This window comes from Columba livia, chromosome 7, assembly GCF_036013475.1.
Source record: "Columba livia isolate bColLiv1 breed racing homer chromosome 7, bColLiv1.pat.W.v2, whole genome shotgun sequence".
NCBI classification, from domain to species: domain Eukaryota; kingdom Metazoa; phylum Chordata; class Aves; order Columbiformes; family Columbidae; genus Columba; species Columba livia.
In genome coordinates, this window is record NC_088608.1 from 36052316 (window position 1) to 36077073 (window position 24758).

General features: G+C 50.5%; 1 protein-coding gene across 3 annotated transcripts; it reads right to left on the bottom strand.

Annotated features, from left to right (window-relative positions):
• Positions 1-1458: 1458 nt before the first annotated feature.
• LOC135579893 (maestro heat-like repeat-containing protein family member 7) lies at positions 1459-9703 on the bottom strand. 3 transcript variants are annotated; one of them, XM_065069354.1, is made up of 13 exons: positions 9451-9703; positions 9110-9264; positions 8613-8760; positions 8211-8398; positions 7984-8121; positions 7297-7411; positions 6866-7003; positions 6439-6615; positions 6151-6306; positions 5706-5810; positions 5185-5287; positions 4836-4892; positions 1459-4527 (listed from the first exon to the last, which is right to left on the bottom strand). In XM_065069354.1, exons 1-13 carry the CDS (start codon positions 9535-9537, stop codon positions 4319-4321), a joined length of 1776 nt encoding a protein of 591 aa, XP_064925426.1. In that variant the 5' UTR covers positions 9538-9703; the 3' UTR covers positions 1459-4318. The 3 variants fall into 3 exon arrangements, with proteins under 3 accessions (XP_064925426.1, XP_064925424.1, XP_064925425.1); XM_065069352.1 differs by having other exon boundaries at positions 4836-5287; XM_065069353.1 differs by lacking the exon at positions 1459-4527 and having other exon boundaries at positions 4585-5287.
• Between the last annotated feature and the right edge of the window lie 15055 nt (positions 9704-24758).

The following is a 24758-nucleotide window of genomic DNA, read 5'->3' on the forward strand; positions in this document are numbered from 1 at the left end:
CAAACCAAAACCAACACAAACCCAACCAAACAAAATAAACAAAACAAACCCAGCAAAAATAAAAAAAGTCTATCCTGAGACAGGATAATTAATTTTATGTGTTTTATTTCTCTGGGTTCTTAGGTTTTAAATAAAAATTTTGTTCTAAGAGTATACTTGAACTGTAGCTTTGCTTCCTCTTCAGTTAAACTTTGGGATCATTTTCTCAGTGGACATTTTATGACAATCAAAATGCAAAGAATCCAAAACACAGCTTGCCTGCAAGCATGAGCCTCCCAAGCCTTAAAACCTAATTTATGGAATGGCAATAATCATCTTTGCTAGTTATAAAATTATTGATATTTTAAAAAACAAAACAAAACAAACTGAAACATTTGGTGACCATGACTGAGCAACTCTTAGAACTGATTCTCAGCTCCTAGTTGGTTATTTTTTAAGAAGACAGCTTGGTTTCAAAAGGCAGCGCTGCTCTGCCGTGGGGGACACACTCTGCTTCGTGCCACCGAGGACTCGGAACCAACAGCTTCATTTCACGCGTGTTTTCACCGAGCGAGCAGGATGAGATTTACTTTTGCCCTTGGGTCAACAGCACAGAACTGGACTCATGAAATGCAACACGAGATCCTTAGACTTACCGCTGCAAGTTATTTCAGATTTAGAGCATGCACGGAGGCATGGCACACAAAAATCTTCTTACTCTTGAGTTTCCTACGTAGTAACCACCCGTGAAAAAATTTCTCCAAGATGAGAAGACCAAAATGGCCATAGGTACAGAAACCCCGCTGCTGTATGTCCCCACATAGGCAGAGTCACCATCACTGGCTACACCAGGGTGAGAACAGTTGCTAACAAACTCCTACACACAATACGCTTCACACACAAGCGGTAAGAAATGATCTATAGTTATTACCAGGTCCTGAGTACGGCTGTAACCGATATTTCAAGCGTGAGTCTTTAGGCCCAAATCTTCTTAAAGCGATCATATATATTTCAAACATCTATAATTAAAATTATCTATTTTACGAACCTACAAACTTTATCATCACTAGAACGTCATCTGGAGAAAAACACCTTAAATTAGATTTCAAGTATTTTTTCAACGTTAAAGTTGTTATTATTTATTTCAAGTCCTTTGAAGATCCTGAAACAAAAACTCGTGTGCAATCAAAAATATGAAAAAACCCACAATTAAAAGAACCGAAGCCGCTCTCAGAGCAGCCCTGCAAGTCCCATCCACCCAGCCCAGGCTTTTCTCCCAACACAAAAGTCAGCCACAAAATTCGGCAGCTGCTGGAAGCTGAGCTGCCTTATCTTATGCAGTCACTCCGCATTATATACATCGCTATCCATTGGTGCTCAGTGACAGTGATTTGTGAGGAACACGGGAGCACCGGCAACCACAGCTCTGCCTCCCAACTTCTTTCCACGTAACAGCTGCACAAAAAAGGGACAAGCAAGTGAAGGAAGCCAAGCAGTGTTTTATTGACTCCCAGAAGACAGATATGGATTGCATACAACCCTGGAAAACTTCTTACTTTTTAAAATTCTGGAATTATAAACAAGAGCACTCATTCCTCATAAATAACCTGACACCATTCCTTCGTCAAAAGGTTTTGGCATGGAACATATTTCCTTTACACTTTAATTTTAATTGTTCATTTGAACAGCTTAAAAAACTATGTCTATAATAATAGTTAAATATATTGCTCATATTTGTGACCTTATAAAAAAAATAGTTTGAGCTAATACTTTCCAAGTAATCCAAAAAAATCCAGAGAGACACCAACTTTTGAATGAGCACTTCAGAAAGATGGGTAAAAATTATTCGCTGGAAATTATCAATGGACTTCATTTATCAACAGACTGAGCCCCTTAGAAACGTGTCTTCATTTCACCTAATGGCAGAAATGATCTCAAGAAAAGGTATATAGTGTGAGCAGCTTTCCCTCGATCCTGCAAACACATATGCATGTATTCAGCTACAGCCACAGAGAATTTTTGCAACACGAACAAGCCAAGATTGATCTCAAAGGTCCAAGCACCTGCAAAATCTGACCACATGTAATTAAATTCCTTGTAGCTTCACAACAGGGCAGCCTAAGCCTCAGTTAGAGGACGACCACAGAAGCCTTGTCGGGCTGGCAGAGGCCACAGGAGCACTCCTGGGTTTAGTGACAAGCAGACAGGAGGGCTCCAGTCACCTGTGAAGCTGAGTTATCAAAGCCCGGCTGGTGCAGCTTGCAAGGTTTGTTCCTCCGGCATCTGGAAGAGGCAGCAACCTCTGGAAGCATCCAGGTCTTTTCCGAGGAGACCGCTAGGCCACAGTATTGCTCGTCTTCCCACAGCAAAGCTCGCTACTATCCATAATACTGCCAAAAATGCATTGTTTGCACCTCAATGCATTACCTCCAAGACAGCAACCCACAGGCTTCAACTGCTGATTTTCAGGCTTGATCACTTTTGAAGGTGAAAACGGGTTCCTACTTGGGCAATAACGAAGCAGCACATCTCCTCGGTGTTCATGATTGGCCAGAACTGGGTTTACATCCAAGTCTCCAACACCCCAGGTATGGGCTAACCCCCTGGAGATGCTGTGGCTCAGGTACAGTAGCTCCAGTTCCAGCTTCAGCGGCTCTGGCCGTGAAGCTGGCTGGAGGACCCACGCTCCGCTCCACTCCACTGCTCCGCAATGCGCCAACACGACTCCAAACCGGACCTCTGACCCAATGTGGGTCTAAAAGCACAGGAAGAGCATTGGGACATTTCCTAGAGCTGGGAGAAACACTTGTGCAGAAACAAAGGATAAAAACTGGGCAACCTGCAGTGCCTTGTGCTGGCCAACACACGTTTATCCATCTAGTTTAATTTCTCCCAATTCCCACGTCCGCTGTCCCCACCACCAGCACCAGGCTACAGCGCTCACACTGGCACTGCTTAGAGCTGCCCCTTCTGGCTGTGATCTTAAAGATCCAGCAAACCCCGATGCACCTCAGTTCCCCATGGGAAGCCTTTGAGGAATAGCTCCTGTGCTTCATGGAACCCCATGTTTTATCCACGAGCTTGTCCAAAGACTCAGGGCTCTACCAGAGCAACATCAGGGAGAATGTAGCTACTTGCAAACAGATGGCTCCAGAGGAGTAGGTGCAACTGAAGCAATTAATCCCATCTAGTAAAGGTGATGCTTTTGGTGAGATTTTCGGGCAAAGCCATAAGACTGGCGCATAACCCTGGGGACTGACTAGAGTGCCAGGGAGATGGGGCTTTGGGGCCTGAAAGAGCTTTGCCTCAGGGCAAACGGTCATGGGGAAAAAGCAAACAACCGGTAGCAAACTCCCGTGCTACCGTATCAAAATCCTGTGCTAAAGTGTCAAACTCGTGTGCTGCTCTCCTAGAGCAGTGCTCAGATTTCTCAGGCTGAGACTGATGAACCCCTGGGCATGGGTACACCGTGGGTACACCACGGCTTGTGCCTCCACTGCAATTTAGGAAGAATGCAGGGTAAACAGCCTTCCTGCAGCAACCAACCCCCCTGACATCCCAGCCCCAGAGAGGCAGAGAGCTCCGGCCATCTTTGCTTTAAATCACTTGGGCTCAGTGCTTGCTACTAAGGCACAAAGATGCATTACTCAGGGTTTCAAACACATCTCTTCAAAAAAAGACGCTAGGAAACAGTACAAGGAAAACACAGGAAGAGCACCGGGACATTTCCTAGAGCTGGGAGAAACACTTGTGCAGAAACAAAGGATAAAAACCTGTAGATTGACAAAACATAATGTGTAGAGCACAGGAGGTAGAGGACATCAAAACTAAATTTCAAATTCTGGAGAGAATGCCGTAACAGCTCCCTTTGAAAAACAAAATAGATTTTAAACACTGATTTTGACACAAATGGCAGCATTTTGCCTGGAAACAGGAAACCGGAGCCGGTTAAAGAGGCAACTCGGACCCCTCAACTATCCCGTCAGCAAGAAGCAAATGGCAGGTCACGGCTGGAAGAGTATTTGTGGACATCTCCCAGGACGAGTTTTTCAGGGATCCCCACAACTCCGGGCTCTGCGCAAGGGCTTTGTCGGAAGCATTAGAGGCTTCAGCAGATGAAGCAAGGGGCAAAGGGCTTTCTGGTCACTTTTCCTACCACGCTGCATGCCTGGGCAACTGTTGTTGCTGAGCACAAGAACCCTTTTTCTCTTCTTCTCCCATGCCAAAGCAAGACCCACTGGTTGGAGACAGAAGGGCAGAAGAGCAGTAACTCGAGATCTGCAGGTTCAGACACTCCATAAACTGTTTATTCAGGGAAGAGCACATGGTGGTGCTGGGATCAGTCCTGTGCGGAGCCCCAGCAGCACAGCCAGCCATTGCCCCAGAGAGAAGGCCGCCGCCTCCTCCACGCCTGGCGGAGTTGGCTCTGCAGTTCCTGCAGCCTGGATCTGGAGGAGCCACTTGCCGCTGCAGCTCTGAGCAGGGGCAGAGTGTGAAGTGCCTGGCGTTGGACGTAGGGGCTGCTGTCCTTTGTCGCGTGTTGAACGGCTGGAACAGAGAGGAACAGAGCCAAGGTTAGAGCGCGGATCCACAGGGAACCAGAAACCCCTCCTGCCAGGGCCACCCCACCAGCTCTTCGGATGGCCAGGGGGAACAGCGGCCAACGGGATCGGATGGAAGGAGCTGGCCACAAATAGCCCACGAGTCCTTGAAACCTCCCTCTGCTCTGCCCCCACCACCCCTCGTCTGCGCAGGGAGCAGAGCCCTCCCCGGCCGGGGCAGGGATTGCAGCTCCCTGGCCAGGGTCCTTCCTCCTCCCCACCAGTCCCTGCTGACACCCCGCTGCCCTCACTCACTGTGGTAGATGAGCCGGAACTTCTCCGGCTGAGCCCTCATGTGCTGCCCAAGGACCCCTGGAAACACACAGCCCGTCACCGCTCCTGCTCGCCCCAGCAGCGCAGCTCCCCCACAGCAGCCCGGCCACAGGCGCCCCTGCCCCTGGCAGGGCTGAGCCCGGGCTCTGCCCCAAGCGTGATGCCCAAGGGCAGGGGAGGGAGAGGGCGGCGGGGAGCCCCGTGCACCCCACATCGGGCAGTGGCGGCTCCAGAGCCACTGGGCCGAATCCTGCTGCCCGTGCAGCACCCGGGGCTGGGGCTGAGCTGCAGCACGGCTGGGAGGGACCCTGGCTGGGGGGTTGTGCCTCACCAAGGAACGCGACGGCTGCCTCTCGTATGGAGTCCTGTGGGCTCTGCACGTACGTCAATGACTGACCCAGGTACTCTGCTGCTCTGCTGCGGCACTCTACCAGCTGGAGAGAGCGACAGGGGATGGAGACAAGGGCTGGTGCAGACTCTGCCCCTGGCCGGGTGGTCCCTGTGCCCAGGACTGGCCTCCCCTGCCAGGACACCCACAACACCCAGCCAGCAGCCGGCTGGTGCCGGGTCTGGAGGGAGCAAGAGGTCTGGCTGCTCCCCGAGGAGCTGCAGTGCCATCCTGTCCCCAACCCGCAGCTGGGCCGGGGCTCCGTCAGCAGCCCTGGGCTCGGGCAGGGAGAGGAGCTTGGAGAAGAGCCCGTGGGGCCGCACACCCGAGGTACGGGAGCGTGTGTGGGCTGCAGGCTGGTGGCGATGGGCTGCAGCAGTGGGCAGGGGCACAGCTGCCAGCCCCACACACTGGGCTCGGGGGGCTTGACCAGGCTGGGGCTGGGGCTTCACGGCCATCCTTACCAGGCACTCGCCGATCGCCTCTGTCTGCTGATCCCTTAACACCACCTGCCTGAGCTTCTCCTTCTTCAGGAAAGCGGTAGCTTGCAGCAGGGTATCCCTACAGGTCTGCAGAGCAGCAGAGATTGAGAAATTGCACCACTGCCCAGGGCACGGGACCTGCGTCCCCTGCGCCTGGGCAAGGCTCAGGGCCTGTGCTGGCCCGTGGCAAGGAGATGCAGCAGGTGGGGAACTCGTCTGCCGGCAGGTTGGTGCTCGGGCAGAGGAGCAGGGCAACCCCCATCTCGGGCACCGGGTGCTGCCGGGGCAGCAGGACAGACGTCCCCCAGAGCTGCTGCTCTGGAGCCCAGGCCAGGAGGTGGCTGGAGCTCTGCAGTCTGTGAGGTGTCAGGGCAGGAGGCGGCTGAGCCACCTCCCATGGGGACACCAGCAGGTCAGAAATCCTCACCGCTGCCACGGCCTTGTTCTCATCAAACACGTGGAAGATCAGGGGGAGCAGGCTCTGGTGCACAAGCGTCTTCAGCAGCTTTTTTCCATCATTTGCTACACGCTCGATCACCTTTTTAAAGATGCTGACGGAGAGCTGTCGCACATACCAGGACTCCTGGTGGACAGGAAGAGGGCAAGAGCTCAGCACCAGCTGCCTCAGGTGCACCTGGTCCTAGGTCAGAATATCCACAAGGCAAAATGTTTCCTGGCAGCACCCAGCACCCATGGGGGCTGCAGGAAGCCTTACGTTGTCAAAGAGTGGCTGGAGCCTCTCAGCCAGCTGCAGTGCGATGGGGGTGGAAATTGGGACGCTCGGGTCACGGACCACCTTCCTGAGCACAGACAGGGTCATCCTGACCATATCCATATCTGCGTCTTGCAGTAGATCCGTGAGTCTTTGCACCAGGAACCGCATTTTTGGGACCTGCGTGGAACAGTTGGAGCAGTTGTGGCAGCTGGAGCAGTTGTGGCAGCTGGAGCCCACGCTGCCTCCTCAGGGCCCAGACGCCAACGGCCTGCCCCGAAGGACTCGGGCAGGTGAACAGGGAGGCAGGAGAGCTGGGAGCAGCTACCACAGCTCCCGCAGCCCAGCCAAGGCCAAGCCGCTGCGCTAGCCAGCACCCCTGCCCAGCCCCACGGCACCAGCACGGCTTCAGCCGCTGCCTCCTGCTCACCATCCACGGTGTGTCGCAGATCACGTTGAGGCCTTTGAGCAGCAGGGAACGCGTCATGCTGCAGGTGCTCTGCAGGTATCTTGGGACAAGCTGCAGGAAGCTCTCAGCTCTTACATTTGGGCCAGGGGAGGCCAGGATCTGAAATACACAGAGCAGTGACGGGGTGCCCGGCCAGCAGGACCCCGGCCCTCAGCAGCCTCTGATTGCTCGTCCTACGAGGAGCCGCGGACGCAAGAGCGAGAGCTGGCACAAGGGGGGCACAAAACACGGACAGAGGCAAGTGTCCCCCCAGCAGCAGGGGGCCAAGGGCACACAGAGGAGCCCACCCTCTGCCCCACACCCACCGACCGGGCTCCCCATGCAGCCGCGGCTACGAGAGGGCAGAGCGGTGGGAAGCAGCTCAGCGAGGCAGCGCTCGCCATCAGGCTCACCTCCACAAGGAACGCCATGGCAGGGAGCTCACAGCGGGGCTCATTCCTGCTGAGCAGCTCGACCAGGTAGGACACCACAGAGGCATTGAGGTGTCTTGAGACAACACGGATCTCTCTGGCAAGGGGAAAAAGGCACCATCGGCCATGAGCATGGCAGGCAAACCTCTCCTGGGACTCCCTGTCCCCACCAAGGGCCAAAGACCCCTTTGTGCTCCACTCCAGCCACCAGCAGCATTTGCTCCCACAGGCCCGGGTCTTTTCCACAGCCCTCACCAGGAGAAAGGCAGTGCACAGCACCAGCACGCTCCTTTTGGGGAGGAAACTGTAAAAAACACCCTTCCCACCCCAAAGCCTTCCCTTTCTCAGAGACCCCTTTCCTGCCCAGGGGGACTTGTCCCCCAGGCTCCGTCCCCAGCCCTCAGCACATCCTGCCGCCGCGGCGGCTGCCCTGGCTGGTGCTGCCTGCAGACAGACCCCGGCTCTGTGCCGTCAGCCCAGGCCCTCGGGAGGGGACGCCGGCGCTTTGGGGGGTGGCTGCTCCTCTGCACCCAGCTCTCCCAGCCTTTGCCAGTCTGCTGGGCCATCACCGCAGACCAGTCCCTCTCACCCAGCACCAAGGGGATTGTGTGGGGTGCCCCGTCTGCCGGGCACCAATGGCACGGGGAGCAGGGAGAAGGGGGCTCTCACCTGGCCAGCAGCCCCATTGCGCAGTGGTGGGTCTCAGCGTGGAGGAGCGTGTCCCAGCCACGCTTACGTTCCACTTCAAAGGCTACAAGCCTATAGCCCAGACGGCAGAGCAGTGCTTTCACAGTCAGCACTATAAACCTGTGTGCAGAGCAAAGCCCAGGTCACGCTGGCAGCCCTGGCTCCAGGCCCAGGGCCATGGCAGGGCTGGGAGGACTGGGATGGAGCACCTGCTGGGGCTGGTGGGAAGGCCGCCTTCCTCCTGGCATTCCCTCCAGAAAGTATCCACCTCGTCTGGCATCTGCTCTGTGCTGTACACAACTTGGAAGAGCAGAGCCAGGAGGAGGCGAGGGAAATACACCTTCAGCCCTCTTGGGAACCTGGGCATTTGAAGTATCTCCCACAGAGCCCTGGTTGCCTGCAGAAAACAGAACAGCCGGAGACCGCGCTCAGTGCCAAAACACGCCTGTGGCCGGGCCCGAGCGTGGACGCAAGGGGAGCGCCTGGCCTGGATGCTCCTAAACCTGCCCCTGCCCCGGGTTTCCAGCCACCGCGGGAGATGCAGTGGCAGGGGACGATGGAGAACCGCCCGCAGAGGCGACCCTGGGGCTGAGCCTGGTCGGGTCACTTACAGCCAGGGCAAGGACGTCCTGTTGGTCCCCGTCACAGGTGGACGTGCTGTGCAGCGGCCAGTCCTCCAGCACGCAGAGCAGCTCCCGGAACACCTTCTTTGTGGTCATGCTGGTGGTGACCATCATCCTCCACATGGCTGCAGCGGCTCTGCAGGCACAGAGCTCCGTGTCACTGGGGTTTTGGCCACAGCACCAGGGCCCGGGCAACCGCCGGGGCCCAGGCTGGCCACCAGCCCTGGCTCTGCCCGCTGCCCCTCGCAGGCGGCACCCAGCGGCTCTGCCCCTGCGGGCAGCAGGCGGCTGAGCAGCGGTGCCTTGGTGGGCAGGGGGAGCACGGCAGCGGGCTCTGGGGCTGACGTGCCAGGGCTGGGCAATAGAGGGGCCAGGGGGTCCTGAAAGTCTCTATCTGTCTGCCAGCCCGCACGGGACGGGCTGTGCAGACCGATGGGCTCTAAAGGCTGGGCAGCCCTGAGCCCTCAGGGCAGGTTTCCCAGTACCGGTCGCACGATGGGGCACAGCGCAGCAGGGCCACCACCACATCATGGGGGTGCGCGTCGGTGAGCTCCACAAGGGTGTTGTCCAGGCTGTGCTCAACTGACTCGTCCGTGTTGGTCATGAACCACTGGTGGATGCACCGCACAATCCTGGGCACCTGGAGGAAGCACAGCTGAGAGTTGGAGTGCTGCCGGAGGAAAACATTTCCCCAGCTTCCTCCAACAAGTGCTGCCCTTCCCACCACAGTGTGCTGGCCTAGAAGGCTGTTGGGAGCCCAGCGGAGCCGGCTTCAGGGGCCACAGGATCCCTGGGTGGGCTCCAACTCTGGCCACAGGCTACTTACCTGCTTCAAAGTGGAGATCTCGCTTTCCACAAGCATATCCAGCAGAGCAGCACCAGCCTCCGCGTCGTAGGATTGTCCTTCTGTCATGGCCTCAGCGAGCTCGACAGTGGAGCCTTCACAGTCTTTGGGGTGGACAGTTTCCCAAAACAGCTGCGGGAATAGGAAGGGCAGGGAAGAGAAGGATGCCACACCGAGTGCCCAACAGCGGTGCTTGGCTGGGCAGCGAGAGCAGGGCTGGCTGCGGGTACCTTTGCTCTGGGGTTGTGCAGGACAGGGGTGTCTTCCTGCTTCTGCTCCTCTTCTGGCAGCTCCCAGTTGGGATCTGGCAAAGACCAAGTGTGGGCAGAGCTGAGGGGCTGCGGGAGAGGCTGGAGAACACAGCCGAGCCCCGTGACAGGGGCTGGTGGGGACACTGACCCCCGTCTCTCTGGCCACAGGATGGGGCTGGGAGTGCCCGTGGATGGAGTATGGCCAGAGCCCAGCGTGGGGAACAGCCCTGTCCCCTCGTCCCCTCTTTCCTTGGGGATGCCCACGGGGATGGTCCCAGCCGGCTGCAGCCACTCGCCCTGCGGCCCAGCCCGGCCACTGACCTGCCTGCAGCAGCTGGTGCTCCTGCACCTCCTCACGCTGCGATGCTGGGGCAGCCTCAACCTCCTTCTCCTCCTCGTCCTCATCCTCACTATCGTCATTCAGCCAGACCACCCTGGGTGTGAATGGGGGTCTCCACGTCATCCCGCTGCTGTCTGGCCTCAAGGGCTCCTGCTGCAGGGATGGGAGACGTGTAGGAAAAGCGCTGTAGACAGCAGACACGGATCAACAGGGCACAAGGCGTCTGCACAGGGGCTCCTGGCAGCTCCTCTCGCTCCCGTCCTGTCCCGTCGTGTCCTCCGGGCACAGTGAGGTGGTTGCTGTGCCACCAGCACCCTTATCACTGCGGGTCACAAAGGGCCCTGTGACACGGTGCCACAGGAGTGACACGTGCCACAGGGGCTCCCCCAGCCCAGCAAACCCACCCCATAGTGACACAGCACCAAAGGAGCTCCACAGGATCCGGCTAAAGAGGCACAAATGGCAGGTCACGGTGGGGAGAACGTTTGTGGACATCTCCAAGGACAAGTATTTCAGCCCACAGCTCTGGGCTCTGCTCTTGTTGGAAGCATTAAAGGCTTCAGCAGAAGAACCAAGTGAAGAGTGGTTTCTGGTCTCTTTGTCTACTACACTGCTTGCCTGGGCAATGGTTGCTGAGCACAAGTACCCTTTCTGTCCTCTACCTCAATGCCCTGGGGGCCAAAGCAAGACCCACCGGTTGGAGACAGAACTGCAGAAGAGCAGTAACTCGAGATCTGCAGGTTCAGACACTCTAATAAACTGTTTAATGAAGGAAGAGCACATGGCGGTGCTGGGATCAGTCCTGCGCGGAGCCCCAGCAGCACAGCCAGCCATTGCCCCAGAGAGAAGGCCGCCGCCTCCTCCACGCCTGGCGGAGTTGGCTCTGCAGTTCCTGCAGCCTGGATCTGGAGGAGCCATTTGCCACTGCAGCTCTGAGCAGGGGCAGAGTGCGAAGTGCCTGGCGTTGGACGTAGGGGCTGCTGTGCTTTGTCCTGTGTTGAACGGCTGGAACAGAGAGGAACAGAGCCAAGGTCAGAGCCCGGATCCACAGGGACGCCAGGAACCCCTCCGCCCAGGGCCACCCCACCAGCTCTTCAGAAGGCCAGGGGAGGCAGAGGGTGGCAGGGAGCCCCGTGCACCCCACATTGGGCAGTGGGGTATCAGTAACTTATTTACAAATATCACTGATAGCATTTGTTCAGCCAGAGCAATGTGACTGAACAGGCTACATTTGTGTTCACCAACACCATGGTGTCCCATGGGCAGAGCGGGCAGCTCCCACCTCCAGAGCTTCCATTTCCACCCCGTTGCTGCCACTACCTCTGCAAGGCCGTGCCAGGTGTTTCCAAGCCTACAATCCCTCCCTCCCTCCTTTCTCTTTGCAAAACTGCCATTGCAGAGGTCAAGCTGGCAGCTTCAGAAGTGTTCCCTCAGATTACTTCCTCACTAGCTCTTTGGGATGCAACCCAAACCACCATTTTAACAGCATCCACGATGTTTTGTGACATTCCACTTAGTTTGCCACTAGTGATATCAATATACAAAAACAATGGTGAAACTTAGCAATGATATAGCTCTTGTATTTTTAAATCTCTGCACAAACGTTAATTAAACAATGCAAGGTAGTATGCAAAAGAGTCAGAGCCTGGAATAATCAACTGATGGGTTGTGCTTCAGTGGTGACACCAGGATAGGAATAAGTGTTCTGTAAGGAAAGCGACAAACCAGAGATAAAACCAGGTCTTGTCTTCAAAGTTGAGTTTATAAATAGAGAAAATAAGTACTAAGGACCGTATCTGAGAGTGTTCTTTAATATCCTTACACCAGGTAGGTAAACCTAATGTATTTACACTATCACACGGGAAGAACAACTGCCTAATGCAAACAATATACAGCTATATATACATGTATAAATGTATATTCACACACACATTTGGTCTTAAATTTGTTAAAGATGCCTCAGCTGAACTACAACAAAAAAGATATAGGTATGATGATGATGAACACACTAAAAATGTAAAAAACCACTGCAGTGACCTCAGCTGTTGATCTTCACCTCTAGAGAACAGAAATTCTTTAAATCTTTACACCTGCAGATGCCCACTGCCCTCAGTATTGGCAGCAAACAGGGCTCTTAATTCTCCTTTTCCAGAACGACTGAAGAAACCAAAAATCTAGCTACCCATAAAACTCACTCCTGCACACGCCAATGCCATTGGCACATTTAACAGCCCACTTATCAACAGGCAACTGGACAGACCTTTGGCTGCAAAGCTTCTGAAAAACACTCTGTGTTGACATGACCCACGGAGAAACTTGGGTTTTATCCACCCAGGTGTGTTTTAGGGACAAACACCTTGCTAGAGATGAAACACCACACACCCTGTGGCTGTATATACCCTCCACAGAGACCTACACAACCTTCCTCCCTTGGGGGGGCCAGCCCAAAATTGTTGCAAGTACTCTGGACCAGCTGTTTCCATAAAGAGAACTGCGGCACTGAGTGCAGCGTCACTTCTAAAATCCACTTCGTGTCCCTTTCAAAACCTGTGCCTGCAGGCTCCAGGTAACCCTGGGATAAACACCAGCTCCTCTCCAAACAGGAGCACGTTAAGCCAAGATGAAAACCTTCAAACTCAACTGAAATCACTTGGTATTAAAAAACAAACCTCAAACCAACCAACCAAAAAAAGCAATCAAACCAAAACCAACACAAACCCAACCAAACAAAATAAACAAAACAAACCCAGCAAAAATAAAAAAAGTCTATTCTGAGACAGGATAATTAATTTTATGTGTTTTATTTCTCTGGGTTCTTAGGTTTTAAATAAAAATTTTGTTCTAAGAGTATACTTGAACTGTAGCTTTGCTTCCTCTTCAGTTCAACTTTGGGATCATTTTCTCAGTGGACATTTTATGACAATCAAAATGCAAAGAATCCAAAACACAGCTTGCCTGCAAGCATGAGCCTCCCAAGCCTTAAAACCTAATTTATGGAATGGCAATAATCATCTTTGCTAGTTATAAAATTATTGATATTTTAAAAAACAAAACAAAACAAACTGAAACATTTGGTGACCATGACTGAGCAACTCTTAGAACTGATTCTCAGCTCCTAGTTGGTTATTTTTTAAGAAGACAGCTTGGTTTCAAAAGGCAGCGCTGCTCTGCCGTGGGGGACACACTCTGCTTCGTGCCACCGAGGACTCGGAACCAACAGCTTCATTTCACGCGTGTTTTCACCGAGCGAGCAGGATGAGATTTACTTTTGCCCTTGGGTCAACAGCACAGAACTGGACTCATGAAATGCAACACGAGATCCTTAGACTTACCGCTGCAAGTTATTTCAGATTTAGAGCATGCACGGAGGCATGGCACACAAAAATCTTCTTACTCTTGAGTTTCCTACGTAGTAACCACCCATGAAAAAATTTCTCCAAGATGAGAAGACCAAAATGGCCATAGGTACAGAAACCCCGCTGCTGTATGTCCCCACATAGGCAGAGTCACCATCACCGGCTACACCAGGGTGAGAACAGTTGCTAACAAACTCCTACACACAATACGCTTCACACACAAGCGGTAAGAAATAATCTATAGTTATTACCAGGTCCTGAGTACGGCTGTAACCGATATTTCAAGCGTGAGTCTTTAGGCCCAAATCTTCTTAAAGCGATCATATATATTTCAAACATCTATAATTAAAATTATCTATTTTACGAACCTACAAACTTTATCATCACTAGAACGTCATCTGGAGAAAAACAGCTTAAATTAGATTTCAAGTATTTATCAACGTTAAAGTTGTTATTATTTATTTCAAGTCCTTTGAAGATCCTGAAACAAAAACTCGTGTGCAATCAAAAATATGAAAAAACCCACAATTAAAAGAACCGAAGCCGCTCTCAGAGCAGCCCTGCAAGTCCCATCCACCCAGCCCAGGCTTTTCTCCCAACACAAAAGTCAGCCACAAAATCCGGCAGCTGCTGGAAGCTGAGCTGCCTTATCTTATGCAGTCACTCCGCATTATATACATCGCTATCCATTGGTGCTCAGTGACAGTGATTTGTGAGGAACACGGGAGCACCGGCAACCACAGCTCTGCCTCCCAACTTCTTTCCACGTAACAGCTGCACAAAAAAGGGACAAGCAAGTGAAGGAAGCCAAGCAGTGTTTTATTGACTCCCAGAAGACAGATATGGATTGCATACAACCCTGGAAAACTTCTTACTTTTTAAAATTCTGGAATTATAAACAAGAGCACTCATTCCTCATAAATAACCTGACACCATTCCTTCGTCAAAAGGTTTTGGCATGGAACATATTTCCTTTACACTTTAATTTTAATTGTTCATTTGAACAGCTTAAAAAACTATGTCTATAATAATACTTAAATATATTGCTCATATTTGTGACCTTATAAAAAAAATAGTTTGAGCTAATACTTTCCAAGTAATCCAAAAAAATCCAGAGAGACACCAACTTTTGAATGAGCACTTCAGAAAGATGGGTAAAAATTATTCGCTGGAAATTATCAATGGACTTCATTTATCAACAGACTGAGCCCCTTAGAAACGTGTCTTCATTTCACCTAATAGCAGAAATGATCTCAAGAAAAGGTATATAGTGTGAGCAGCTTTCCCTCGATCCTGCAAACACATATGCATGTATTCAGCTACAGCCACAGAGAATTTTTGCAACACGAACAAGCCAAGATTGATCTCAAAGGTCCAAGCACCTGCAAAATCTGACCACATGTAATTAAATTCCTTGTAGCTTCACAACAGGGCAGCCTAAGCCTCAGTTAGAGGACGACCACAGAAGCCTTGTCGGGCTGGCAGAGGCCACAGGAGCACTCCTGGGTTTAGTGACAAGCAGACAGGAGGGCTCCAGTCACCTGTGAAGCTGAGTTATCAAAGCCCGGCTGGTGCAGCTTGCAAGGTTTGTTCCTCCGGCATCTGGAAGAGGCAGCAACCTCTGGAAGCATCCAGGTCTTTTCCGAGGAGACCACTAGGCCACAGTATTGCTCATCTTCCCACAGCAAAGCTCGCTACTATCCATAATACTGCCAAAAATGCATTGTTTGCACCTCAATGCATTACCTCCAAGACAGCAACCCACAGGCTTCAACTGCTGATTTTCAGGCTTGATCACTTTTGAAGGTGAAAACGGGTTCCTACTTGGGCAATAACGAAGCAGCACATCTCCTCGGTGTTCATGATTGGCCAGAACTGGGTTTACATCCAAGTCTCCAACACCCCAGGTATGGGCTAACCCCCTGGAGATGCTGTGGCTCAGGTACAGTAGCTCCAGTTCCAGCTTCAGCGGCTCTGGCCGTGAAGCTGGCTGGAGGACCCACGCTCCACTCCACTGCTCCGCAATGCGCCAACACGACTCCAAACCGGACCTCTGACCCAATGTGGGTCTAAAAGCACAGGAAGAGCATTGGGACATTTCCTAGAGCTGGGAGAAACACTTGTGCAGAAACAAAGGATAAAAACTGGGCAACCTGCAGTGCCTTGTGCTGGCCAACACACGTTTATCCATCTAGTTTAATTTCTCCCAATTCCCACGTCCGCTGTCCCCACCACCAGCACCAGGCTACAGCGCTCACACTGGCACTGCTTAGAGCTGCCCCTTCTGGCTGTGATCTTAAAGATCCAGCAAACCCCGATGCACCTCAGTTCCCCATGGGAAGCCTTTGAGGAATAGCTCCTGTGCTTCATGGAACCCCATGTTTTATCCACGAGCTTGTCCAAAGACTCAGGGCTCTACCAGAGCAACATCAGGGAGAATGTAGCTACTTGCAAACAGATGGCTCCAGAGGAGTAGGTGCAACTGAAGCAATTAATCCCATCTAGTAAAGGTGATGCTTTTGGTGAGATTTTCGGGCAAAGCCATAAGACTGGCGCATAACCCTGGGGACTGACTAGAGTGCCAGGGAGATGGGGCTTTGGGGCCTGAAAGAGCTTTGCCTCAGGGCAAACGGTCATGGGGAAAAAGCAAACAACCGGTAGCAAACTCCCGTGCTACCGTATCAAAATCCTGTGCTAAAGTGTCAAACTCGTGTGCTGCTCTCCTAGAGCAGTGCTCAGATTTCTCAGACTGAGACTGATGAACCCCTGGGCATGGGTACACTGTGGGTACACCACACCTTGTGCCTCCACTGCAATTTAGGAAGAATGCAGGGTAAACAGCCTTCCTGCAGCAACCAACCCCCCTGACATCCCAGCCCCAGAGAGGCAGAGAGCTCCGGCCATCTTTGCTTTAAATCACTTGGGCTCAGTGCTTGCTACTAAGGCACAAAGATGCATTACTCAGGGTTTCAAACACATCTCTTCAAAAAAAGACTCTAGGAAACAGTACAAGGAAAACACAGGAAGAGCACCGGGACATTTCCTAGAGCTGGGAGAAACACTTGTGCAGAAACAAAGGATAAAAACCTGTAGATTGACAAAACATAATGTGTAGAGCACAGGAGGTAGAGGACATCAAAACTAAATTTCAAATTCTGGAGAGAATGCCGTAACAGCTCCCTTTGAAAAACAAAATAGATTTTAAACACTGATTTTGACACAAATGGCAGCATTTTGCCTGGAAACAGGAAACCGGAGCCGGTTAAAGAGGCAACTCGGACCCCTCAACTATCCCGTCAGCAAGAAGCAAATGGCAGGTCACGGCTGGAAGAGTATTTGTGGACATCTCCCAGGACGAGTTTTTCAGGGATCCCCACAACTCCGGGCTCTGCGCAAGGGCTTTGTCGGAAGCATTAGAGGCTTCAGCAGATGAAGCAAGGGGCAAAGGGCTTTCTGGTCACTTTTCCTACCACGCTGCATGCCTGGGCAACTGTTGTTGCTGAGCACAAGAACCCTTTTTCTCTTCTTCTCCCATGCCAAAGCAAGACCCACTGGTTGGAGACAGAAGGGCAGAAGAGCAGTAACTCGAGATCTGCAGGTTCAGACACTCCATAAACTGTTTAATGAAGGAAGAGCACATGGCGGTGCTGGGATCAGTCCTGCGCAGAGCCCCAGCAGCACAGCCAGCCATTGCCCCAGAGAGAAGGCCGCCGCCTCCTCCACGCCTGGCGGAGTTGGCTCTGCAGTTCCTGCAGCCTGGATCTTGAGGAGCCACTTGCCGCTGCAGCTCTGAGCAGGGGCAGAGTGCGAAGTGCCTGGCGTTGGACGTAGGGGCTGCTGTCCTTTGTCCTGTGTTGAACGGCTGGAACAGAGAGGAACAGAGCCAAGGTCAGAGCCCGGATCCACAGGGACGCCAGGAACCCCTCCGCCCAGGGCCACCCCACCAGCTCTTCGGAAGGCCAGGGGAGGCAGAGGGTGGCAGGGAGCCCCGTGCACCCCACATCGGGCAGTGGGGTATCAGTAACTTATTTACAAATATCACTGATAGCATTTGTTCAGCCAGAGCAATGTGACTGAACAGGCTACATTTGTGTTCACCAACACCATGGTGTCCCATGGGCAGAGCGGGCAGCTCCCACCTCCAGAGCTTCCATTTCCACCCCGTTGCTGCCACTACCTCTGCAAGGCCGTGCCAGGTGTTTCCAAGCCTACAATCCCTCCCTCCCTCCTTTCTCTTTGCAAAACTGCCATTGCAGAGGTCAAGCTGGCAGCTTCAGAAGTGTTCCCTCAGATTACTTCCTCACTAGCTCTTTAGGATGCAACCCAAACCACCATTTTAACAGCATCCACGATGTTTTGTGACATTCCACTTAGTTTGCCACTAGTGATATCAATATACAAAAACAATGGTGAAACTTAGCAATGATATAGCTCTTGTATTTTTAAATCTCTGCACAAACGTTAATTAAACAATGCAAGGTAGTATGCAAAAGAGTCAGAGCCTGGAATAATCAACTGATGGGTTGTGCTTCAGTGGTGACACCAGGATAGGAATAAGTGTTCTGTAAGGAAAGCGACAAACCAGAGATAAAACCAGGTCTTGTCTTCAAAGTTGAGTTTATAAATAGAGAAAATAAGTACTAAGGACCGTATCTGAGAGTGTTCTTTAATATCCTTACACCAGGTAGGTAAACCTAATGTATTTACACTATCACACGGGAAGAACAACTGCCTAATGCAAACAATATACAGCTATATATACATGTATAAATGTATATTCACACACACATTTGGTCTTAAATTTGTTAAAGATGCCTCAGCTGAACTACAACAAAAAAGATATAGGTATGATGATGATGAACACACTAAAAATGTAAAAAACCACTGCAGTGACCTCAGCTGTGGATCTTCACCTCTAGAGAACAGAAATTCTTTAAATCTTTACACCTGCTGATGCCCACTGCCCTCAGTACTGGCAGCAAACAGGGCTCTTAATTCTCCTTTTCCAGAACGACTGAAGAAACCAAAAATCTAGCTACCCATAAAACTCACTCCTGCACACGCCAATGCCATTGGCACATTTAACAGCCCACTTATCAACAGGCAACTGGACAGACCTTTGGCTGCAAAGCTTCTGAAAAACACTCTGTGTTGACATGACCCACGGAGAAACTTGGGTTTTATCCACCCAGGTGTGTTTTAGGGACAAACACCTTGCTAGAGATGAAACACCACACACCCTGTGGCTGTATATACCCTCCACAGAGACCTACACAACCTTCCTCCCTTGGGGGGGCCAGCCCAAAATTGTTGCAAGTACTCTGGACCAGCTGTTTCCATAAAGAGAACTGCGGCACTGAGTGCAGCGTCACTTCTAAAATCCACTTCTTGTCCCTTTCAAAACCTGTGCCTGCAGGCTCCAGGTAACCCTGGGATAAACACCAGCTCCTCTCCAAACAGGAGCACGTTAAGCCAAGATGAAAACCTTCAAACTCAACTGAAATCACTTGGTATTAAAAAACAAACCTCAAACCAACCAACCAAAAAAAGCAATCAAACCAAAACCAACACAAACCCAACCAAACAAAATAAACAAAACAAACCCAGCAAAAATAAAAAAAGTCTATTCTGAGACAGGATAATTAATTTTATGTGTTTTATTTCTCTGGGTTCTTAGGTTTTAAATAAAAATTTTGTTCTAAGAGTATACTTGAACGGTAGCTTTGCTTCCTCTTCAGTTAAACTTTGGGATCATTTTCTCAGTGGACATTTTATGACAATCAAAATGCAAAGAATCCAAAACACAGCTTGCCTGCAAGCATGAGCCTCCCAAGCCTTAAAACCTAATTTATGGAATGGCAATAATCATCTTTGCTAGTTATAAAATTATTGATATTTTAAAAAACAAAACAAAACAAACTGAAACATTTGGTGACCATGACTGAGCAACTCTTAGAACTGATTCTCAGCTCCTAGTTGGTTATTTTTTAAGAAGACAGCTTGGTTTCAAAAGGCAGCGCTGCTCTGCCGTGGGGGACACACTCTGCTTCGTGCCACCGAGGACTCGGAACCAACAGCTTCATTTCACGCGTGTTTTCACCGAGCGAGCAGGATGAGATTTACTTTTGCCCTTGGGTCAACAGCACAGAACTGGACTCATGAAATGCAACACGAGATCCTTAGACTTACCGCTGCAAGTTATTTCAGATTTAGAGCATGCACGGAGGCATGGCACACAAAAATCTTCTTACTCTTGAGTTTCCTACGTAGTAACCACCCATGAAAAAATTTCTCCAAGATGAGAAGACCAAAATGGCCATAGGTACAGAAACCCCGCTGCTGTATGTCCCCACATAGGCAGAGTCACCATCACCGGCTACACCAGGATGAGAACAGTTGCTAACAAACTCCTACACACAATACGCTTCACACACAAGCGGTAAGAAATAATCTATAGTTATTACCAGGTCCTGAGTACGGCTGTAACCGATATTTCAAGCGTGAGTCTTTAGGCCCAAATCTTCTTAAAGCGATCATATATATTTCAAACATCTATAATTAAAATTATCTATTTTACGAACCTACAAACTTTATCATCACTAGAACGTCATCTGGAGAAAAACAGCTTAAATTAGATTTCAAGTATTTATCAACGTTAAAGTTGTTATTATTTATTTCAAGTCCTTTGAAGATCCTGAAACAAAAACTCGTGTGCAATCAAAAATATGAAAAAACCCACAATTAAAAGAACCGAAGCCGCTCTCAGAGCAGCCCTGCAAGTCCCATCCACCCAGCCCAGGCTTTTCTCCCAACACAAAAGTCAGCCACAAAATTCGGCAGCTGCTGGAAGCTGAGCTGCCTTATCTTATGCAGTCACTCCGCATTATATACATCGCTATCCATTGGTGCTCAGTGACAGTGATTTGTGAGGAACACGGGAGCACCGGCAACCACAGCTCTGCCTCCCAACTTCTTTCCACGTAACAGCTGCACAAAAAAGGGACAAGCAAGTGAAGGAAGCCAAGCAGTGTTTTATTGACTCCCAGAAGACAGATATGGATTGCATACAACCCTGGAAAACTTCTTACTTTTTAAAATTCTGGAATTATAAACAAGAGCACTCATTCCTCATAAATAACCTGACACCATTCCTTCGTCAAAAGGTTTTGGCATGGAACATATTTCCTTTACACTTTAATTTTAATTGTTCATTTGAACAGCTTAAAAAACTATGTCTATAATAATAGTTAAATATATTGCTCATATTTGTGACCTTATAAAAAAAATAGTTTGAGCTAATACTTTCCAAGTAATCCAAAAAAATCCAGAGAGACACCAACTTTTGAATGAGCACTTCAGAAAGATGGGTAAAAATTATTCGCTGGAAATTATCAATGGACTTCATTTATCAACAGACTGAGCCCCTTAGAAACGTGTCTTCATTTCACCTAATAGCAGAAATGATCTCAAGAAAAGGTATATAGTGTGAGCAGCTTTCCCTCGATCCTGCAAACACATATGCATGTATTCAGCTACAGCCACAGAGAATTTTTGCAACACGAACAAGCCAAGATTGATCTCAAAGGTCCAAGCACCTGCAAAATCTGACCACATGTAATTAAATTCCTTGTAGCTTCACAACAGGGCAGCCTAAGCCTCAGTTAGAGGACGACCACAGAAGCCTTGTCGGGCTGGCAGAGGCCACAGGAGCACTCCTGGGTTTAGTGACAAGCAGACAGGAGGGCTCCAGTCACCTGTGAAGCTGAGTTATCAAAGCCCGGCTGGTGCAGCTTGCAAGGTTTGTTCCTCCGGCATCTGGAAGAGGCAGCAACCTCTGGAAGCATCCAGGTCTTTTCCGAGGAGACCACTAGGCCACAGTATTGCTCATCTTCCCACAGCAAAGCTCGCTACTATCCATAATACTGCCAAAAATGCATTGTTTGCACCTCAATGCATTACCTCCAAGACAGCAACCCACAGGCTTCAACTGCTGATTTTCAGGCTTGATCACTTTTGAAGGTGAAAACGGGTTCCTACTTGGGCAATAACGAAGCAGCACATCTCCTCGGTGTTCATGATTGGCCAGAACTGGGTTTACATCCAAGTCTCCAACACCCCAGGTATGGGCTAACCCCCTGGAGATGCTGTGGCTCAGGTACAGTAGCTCCAGTTCCAGCTTCAGCGGCTCTGGCCGTGAAGCTGGCTGGAGGACCCACGCTCCACTCCACTGCTCCGCAATGCGCCAACACGACTCCAAACCGGACCTCTGACCCAATGTGGGTCTAAAAGCACAGGAAGAGCATTGGGACATTTCCTAGAGCTGGGAGAAACACTTGTGCAGAAACAAAGGATAAAAACTGGGCAACCTGCAGTGCCTTGTGCTGGCCAACACACGTTTATCCATCTAGTTTAATTTCTCCCAATTCCCACGTCCGCTGTCCCCACCACCAGCACCAGGCTACAGCGCTCACACTGGCACTGCTTAGAGCTGCCCCTTCTGGCTGTGATCTTAAAGATCCAGCAAACCCCGATGCACCTCAGTTCCCCATGGGAAGCCTTTGAGGAATAGCTCCTGTGCTTCATGGAACCCCATGTTTTATCCACGAGCTTGTCCAAAGACTCAGGGCTCTACCAGAGCAACATCAGGGAGAATGTAGCTACTTGCAAACAGATGGCTCCAGAGGAGTAGGTGCAACTGAAGCAATTAATCCCATCTAGTAAAGGTGATGCTTTTGGTGAGATTTTCGGGCAAAGCCATAAGACTGGCGCATAACCCTGGGGACTGACTAGAGTGCCAGGGAGATGGGGCTTTGGGGCCTGAAAGAGCTTTGCCTCAGGGCAAACGGTCATGGGGAAAAAGCAAACAACCGGTAGCAAACTCCCGTGCTACCGTATCAAAATCCTGTGCTAAAGTGTCAAACTCGTGTGCTGCTCTCCTAGAGCAGTGCTCAGATTTCTCAGACTGAGACTGATGAACCCCTGGGCATGGGTACACTGTGGGTACACCACACCTTGTGCCTCCACTGCAATTTAGGAAGAATGCAGGGTAAACAGCCTTCCTGCAGCAACCAACCCCCCTGACATCCCAGCCCCAGAGAGGCAGAGAGCTCCGGCCATCTTTGCTTTAAATCACTTGGGCTCAGTGCTTGCTACTAAGGCACAAAGATGCATTACTCAGGGTTTCAAACACATCTCTTCAAAAAAAGACGCTAGGAAACAGTACAAGGAAAACACAGGAAGAGCACCGGGACATTTCCTAGAGCTGGGAGAAACACTTGTGCAGAAACAAAGGATAAAAACCTGTAGATTGACAAAACATAATGTGTAGAGCACAGGAGGTAGAGGACATCAAAACTAAATTTCAAATTCTGGAGAGAATGCCGTAACAGCTCCCTTTGAAAAACAAAATAGATTTTAAACACTGATTTTGACACAAATGGCAGCATTTTGCCTGGAAACAGGAAACCGGAGCCGGTTAAAGAGGCAACTCGGACCCCTCAACTATCCCGTCAGCAAGAAGCAAATGGCAGGTCACGGCTGGAAGAGTATTTGTGGACATCTCCCAGGACGAGTTTTTCAGGGATCCCCACAACTCCGGGCTCTGCGCAAGGGCTTTGTCGGAAGCATTAGAGGCTTCAGCAGATGAAGCAAGGGGCAAAGGGCTTTCTGGTCACTTTTCCTACCACGCTGCATGCCTGGGCAACTGTTGTTGCTGAGCACAAGAACCCTTTTTCTCTTCTTCTCCCATGCCAAAGCAAGACCCACTGGTTGGAGACAGAAGGGCAGAAGAGCAGTAACTCGAGATCTGCAGGTTCAGACACTCCATAAACTGTTTAATGAAGGAAGAGCACATGGTGGTGCTGGGATCAGTCCTGCGCAGAGCCCCAGCAGCACAGCCAGCCATTGCCCCAGAGAGAAGGCCGCCGCCTCCTCCACGCCTGGCGGAGTTGGCTCTGCAGTTCCTGCAGCCTGGATCTTGAGGAGCCACTTGCCGCTGCAGCTCTGAGCAGGGGCAGAGTGCGAAGTGCCTGGCGTTGGACGTAGGGGCTGCTGTCCTTTGTCCTGTGTTGAACGGCTGGAACAGAGAGGAACAGAGCCAAGGTCAGAGCCCGGATCCACAGGGACACCAGGAACCCCTCCGCCCAGGGCCACCCCACCAGCTCTTCGGAAGGCCAGGGGAGGCAGAGGGTGGCAGGGAGCCCCGTGCACCCCACATCGGGCAGTGGGGTATCAGTAACTTATTTACAAATATCACTGATAGCATTTGTTCAGCCAGAGCAATGTGACTGAACAGGCTACATTTGTGTTCACCAACACCATGGTGTCCCATGGGCAGAGCGGGCAGCTCCCACCTCCAGAGCTTCCATTTCCACCCCGTTGCTGCCACTACCTCTGCAAGGCCGTGCCAGGTGTTTCCAAGCCTACAATCCCTCCCTCCCTCCTTTCTCTTTGCAAAACTGCCATTGCAGAGGTCAAGCTGGCAGCTTCAGAAGTGTTCCCTCAGATTACTTCCTCACTAGCTCTTTAGGATGCAACCCAAACCACCATTTTAACAGCATCCACGATGTTTTGTGACATTCCACTTAGTTTGCCACTAGTGATATCAATATACAAAAACAATGGTGAAACTTAGCAATGATATAGCTCTTGTATTTTTAAATCTCTGCACAAACGTTAATTAAACAATGCAAGGTAGTATGCAAAAGAGTCAGAGCCTGGAATAATCAACTGATGGGTTGTGCTTCAGTGGTGACACCAGGATAGGAATAAGTGTTCTGTAAGGAAAGCGACAAACCAGAGATAAAACCAGGTCTTGTCTTCAAAGTTGAGTTTATAAATAGAGAAAATAAGTACTAAGGACCGTATCTGAGAGTGTTCTTTAATATCCTTACACCAGGTAGGTAAACCTAATGTATTTACACTATCACACGGGAAGAACAACTGCCTAATGCAAACAATATACAGCTATATATACATGTATAAATGTATATTCACACACACATTTGGTCTTAAATTTGTTAAAGATGCCTCAGCTGAACTACAACAAAAAAGATATAGGTATGATGATGATGAACACACTAAAAATGTAAAAAACCACTGCAGTGACCTCAGCTGTGGATCTTCACCTCTAGAGAACAGAAATTCTTTAAATCTTTACACCTGCTGATGCCCACTGCCCTCAGTACTGGCAGCAAACAGGGCTCTTAATTCTCCTTTTCCAGAACGACTGAAGAAACCAAAAATCTAGCTACCCATAAAACTCACTCCTGCACACGCCAATGCCATTGGCACATTTAACAGCCCACTTATCAACAGGCAACTGGACAGACCTTTGGCTGCAAA

Coding starts and splice junctions, on each gene's coding strand:
- LOC135579893 (XM_065069352.1), bottom strand. CDS start 9,537: ATGACAGAAGGACAATCCTACGACGCGGAGGCTGGTGCTGCTCTGCTG. Junction 9,265..9,450: donor AGATCTCCACTTTGAAGCAG/GTAAGTAGCCTG, acceptor TGCTTCCTCCAG/GTGCCCAGGATTGTGCGGTG. Junction 7,412..7,983: donor GCAATGGGGCTGCTGGCCAG/GTGAGAGCCCCC, acceptor TCCCCTTGCCAG/AGAGATCCGTGTTGTCTCAA.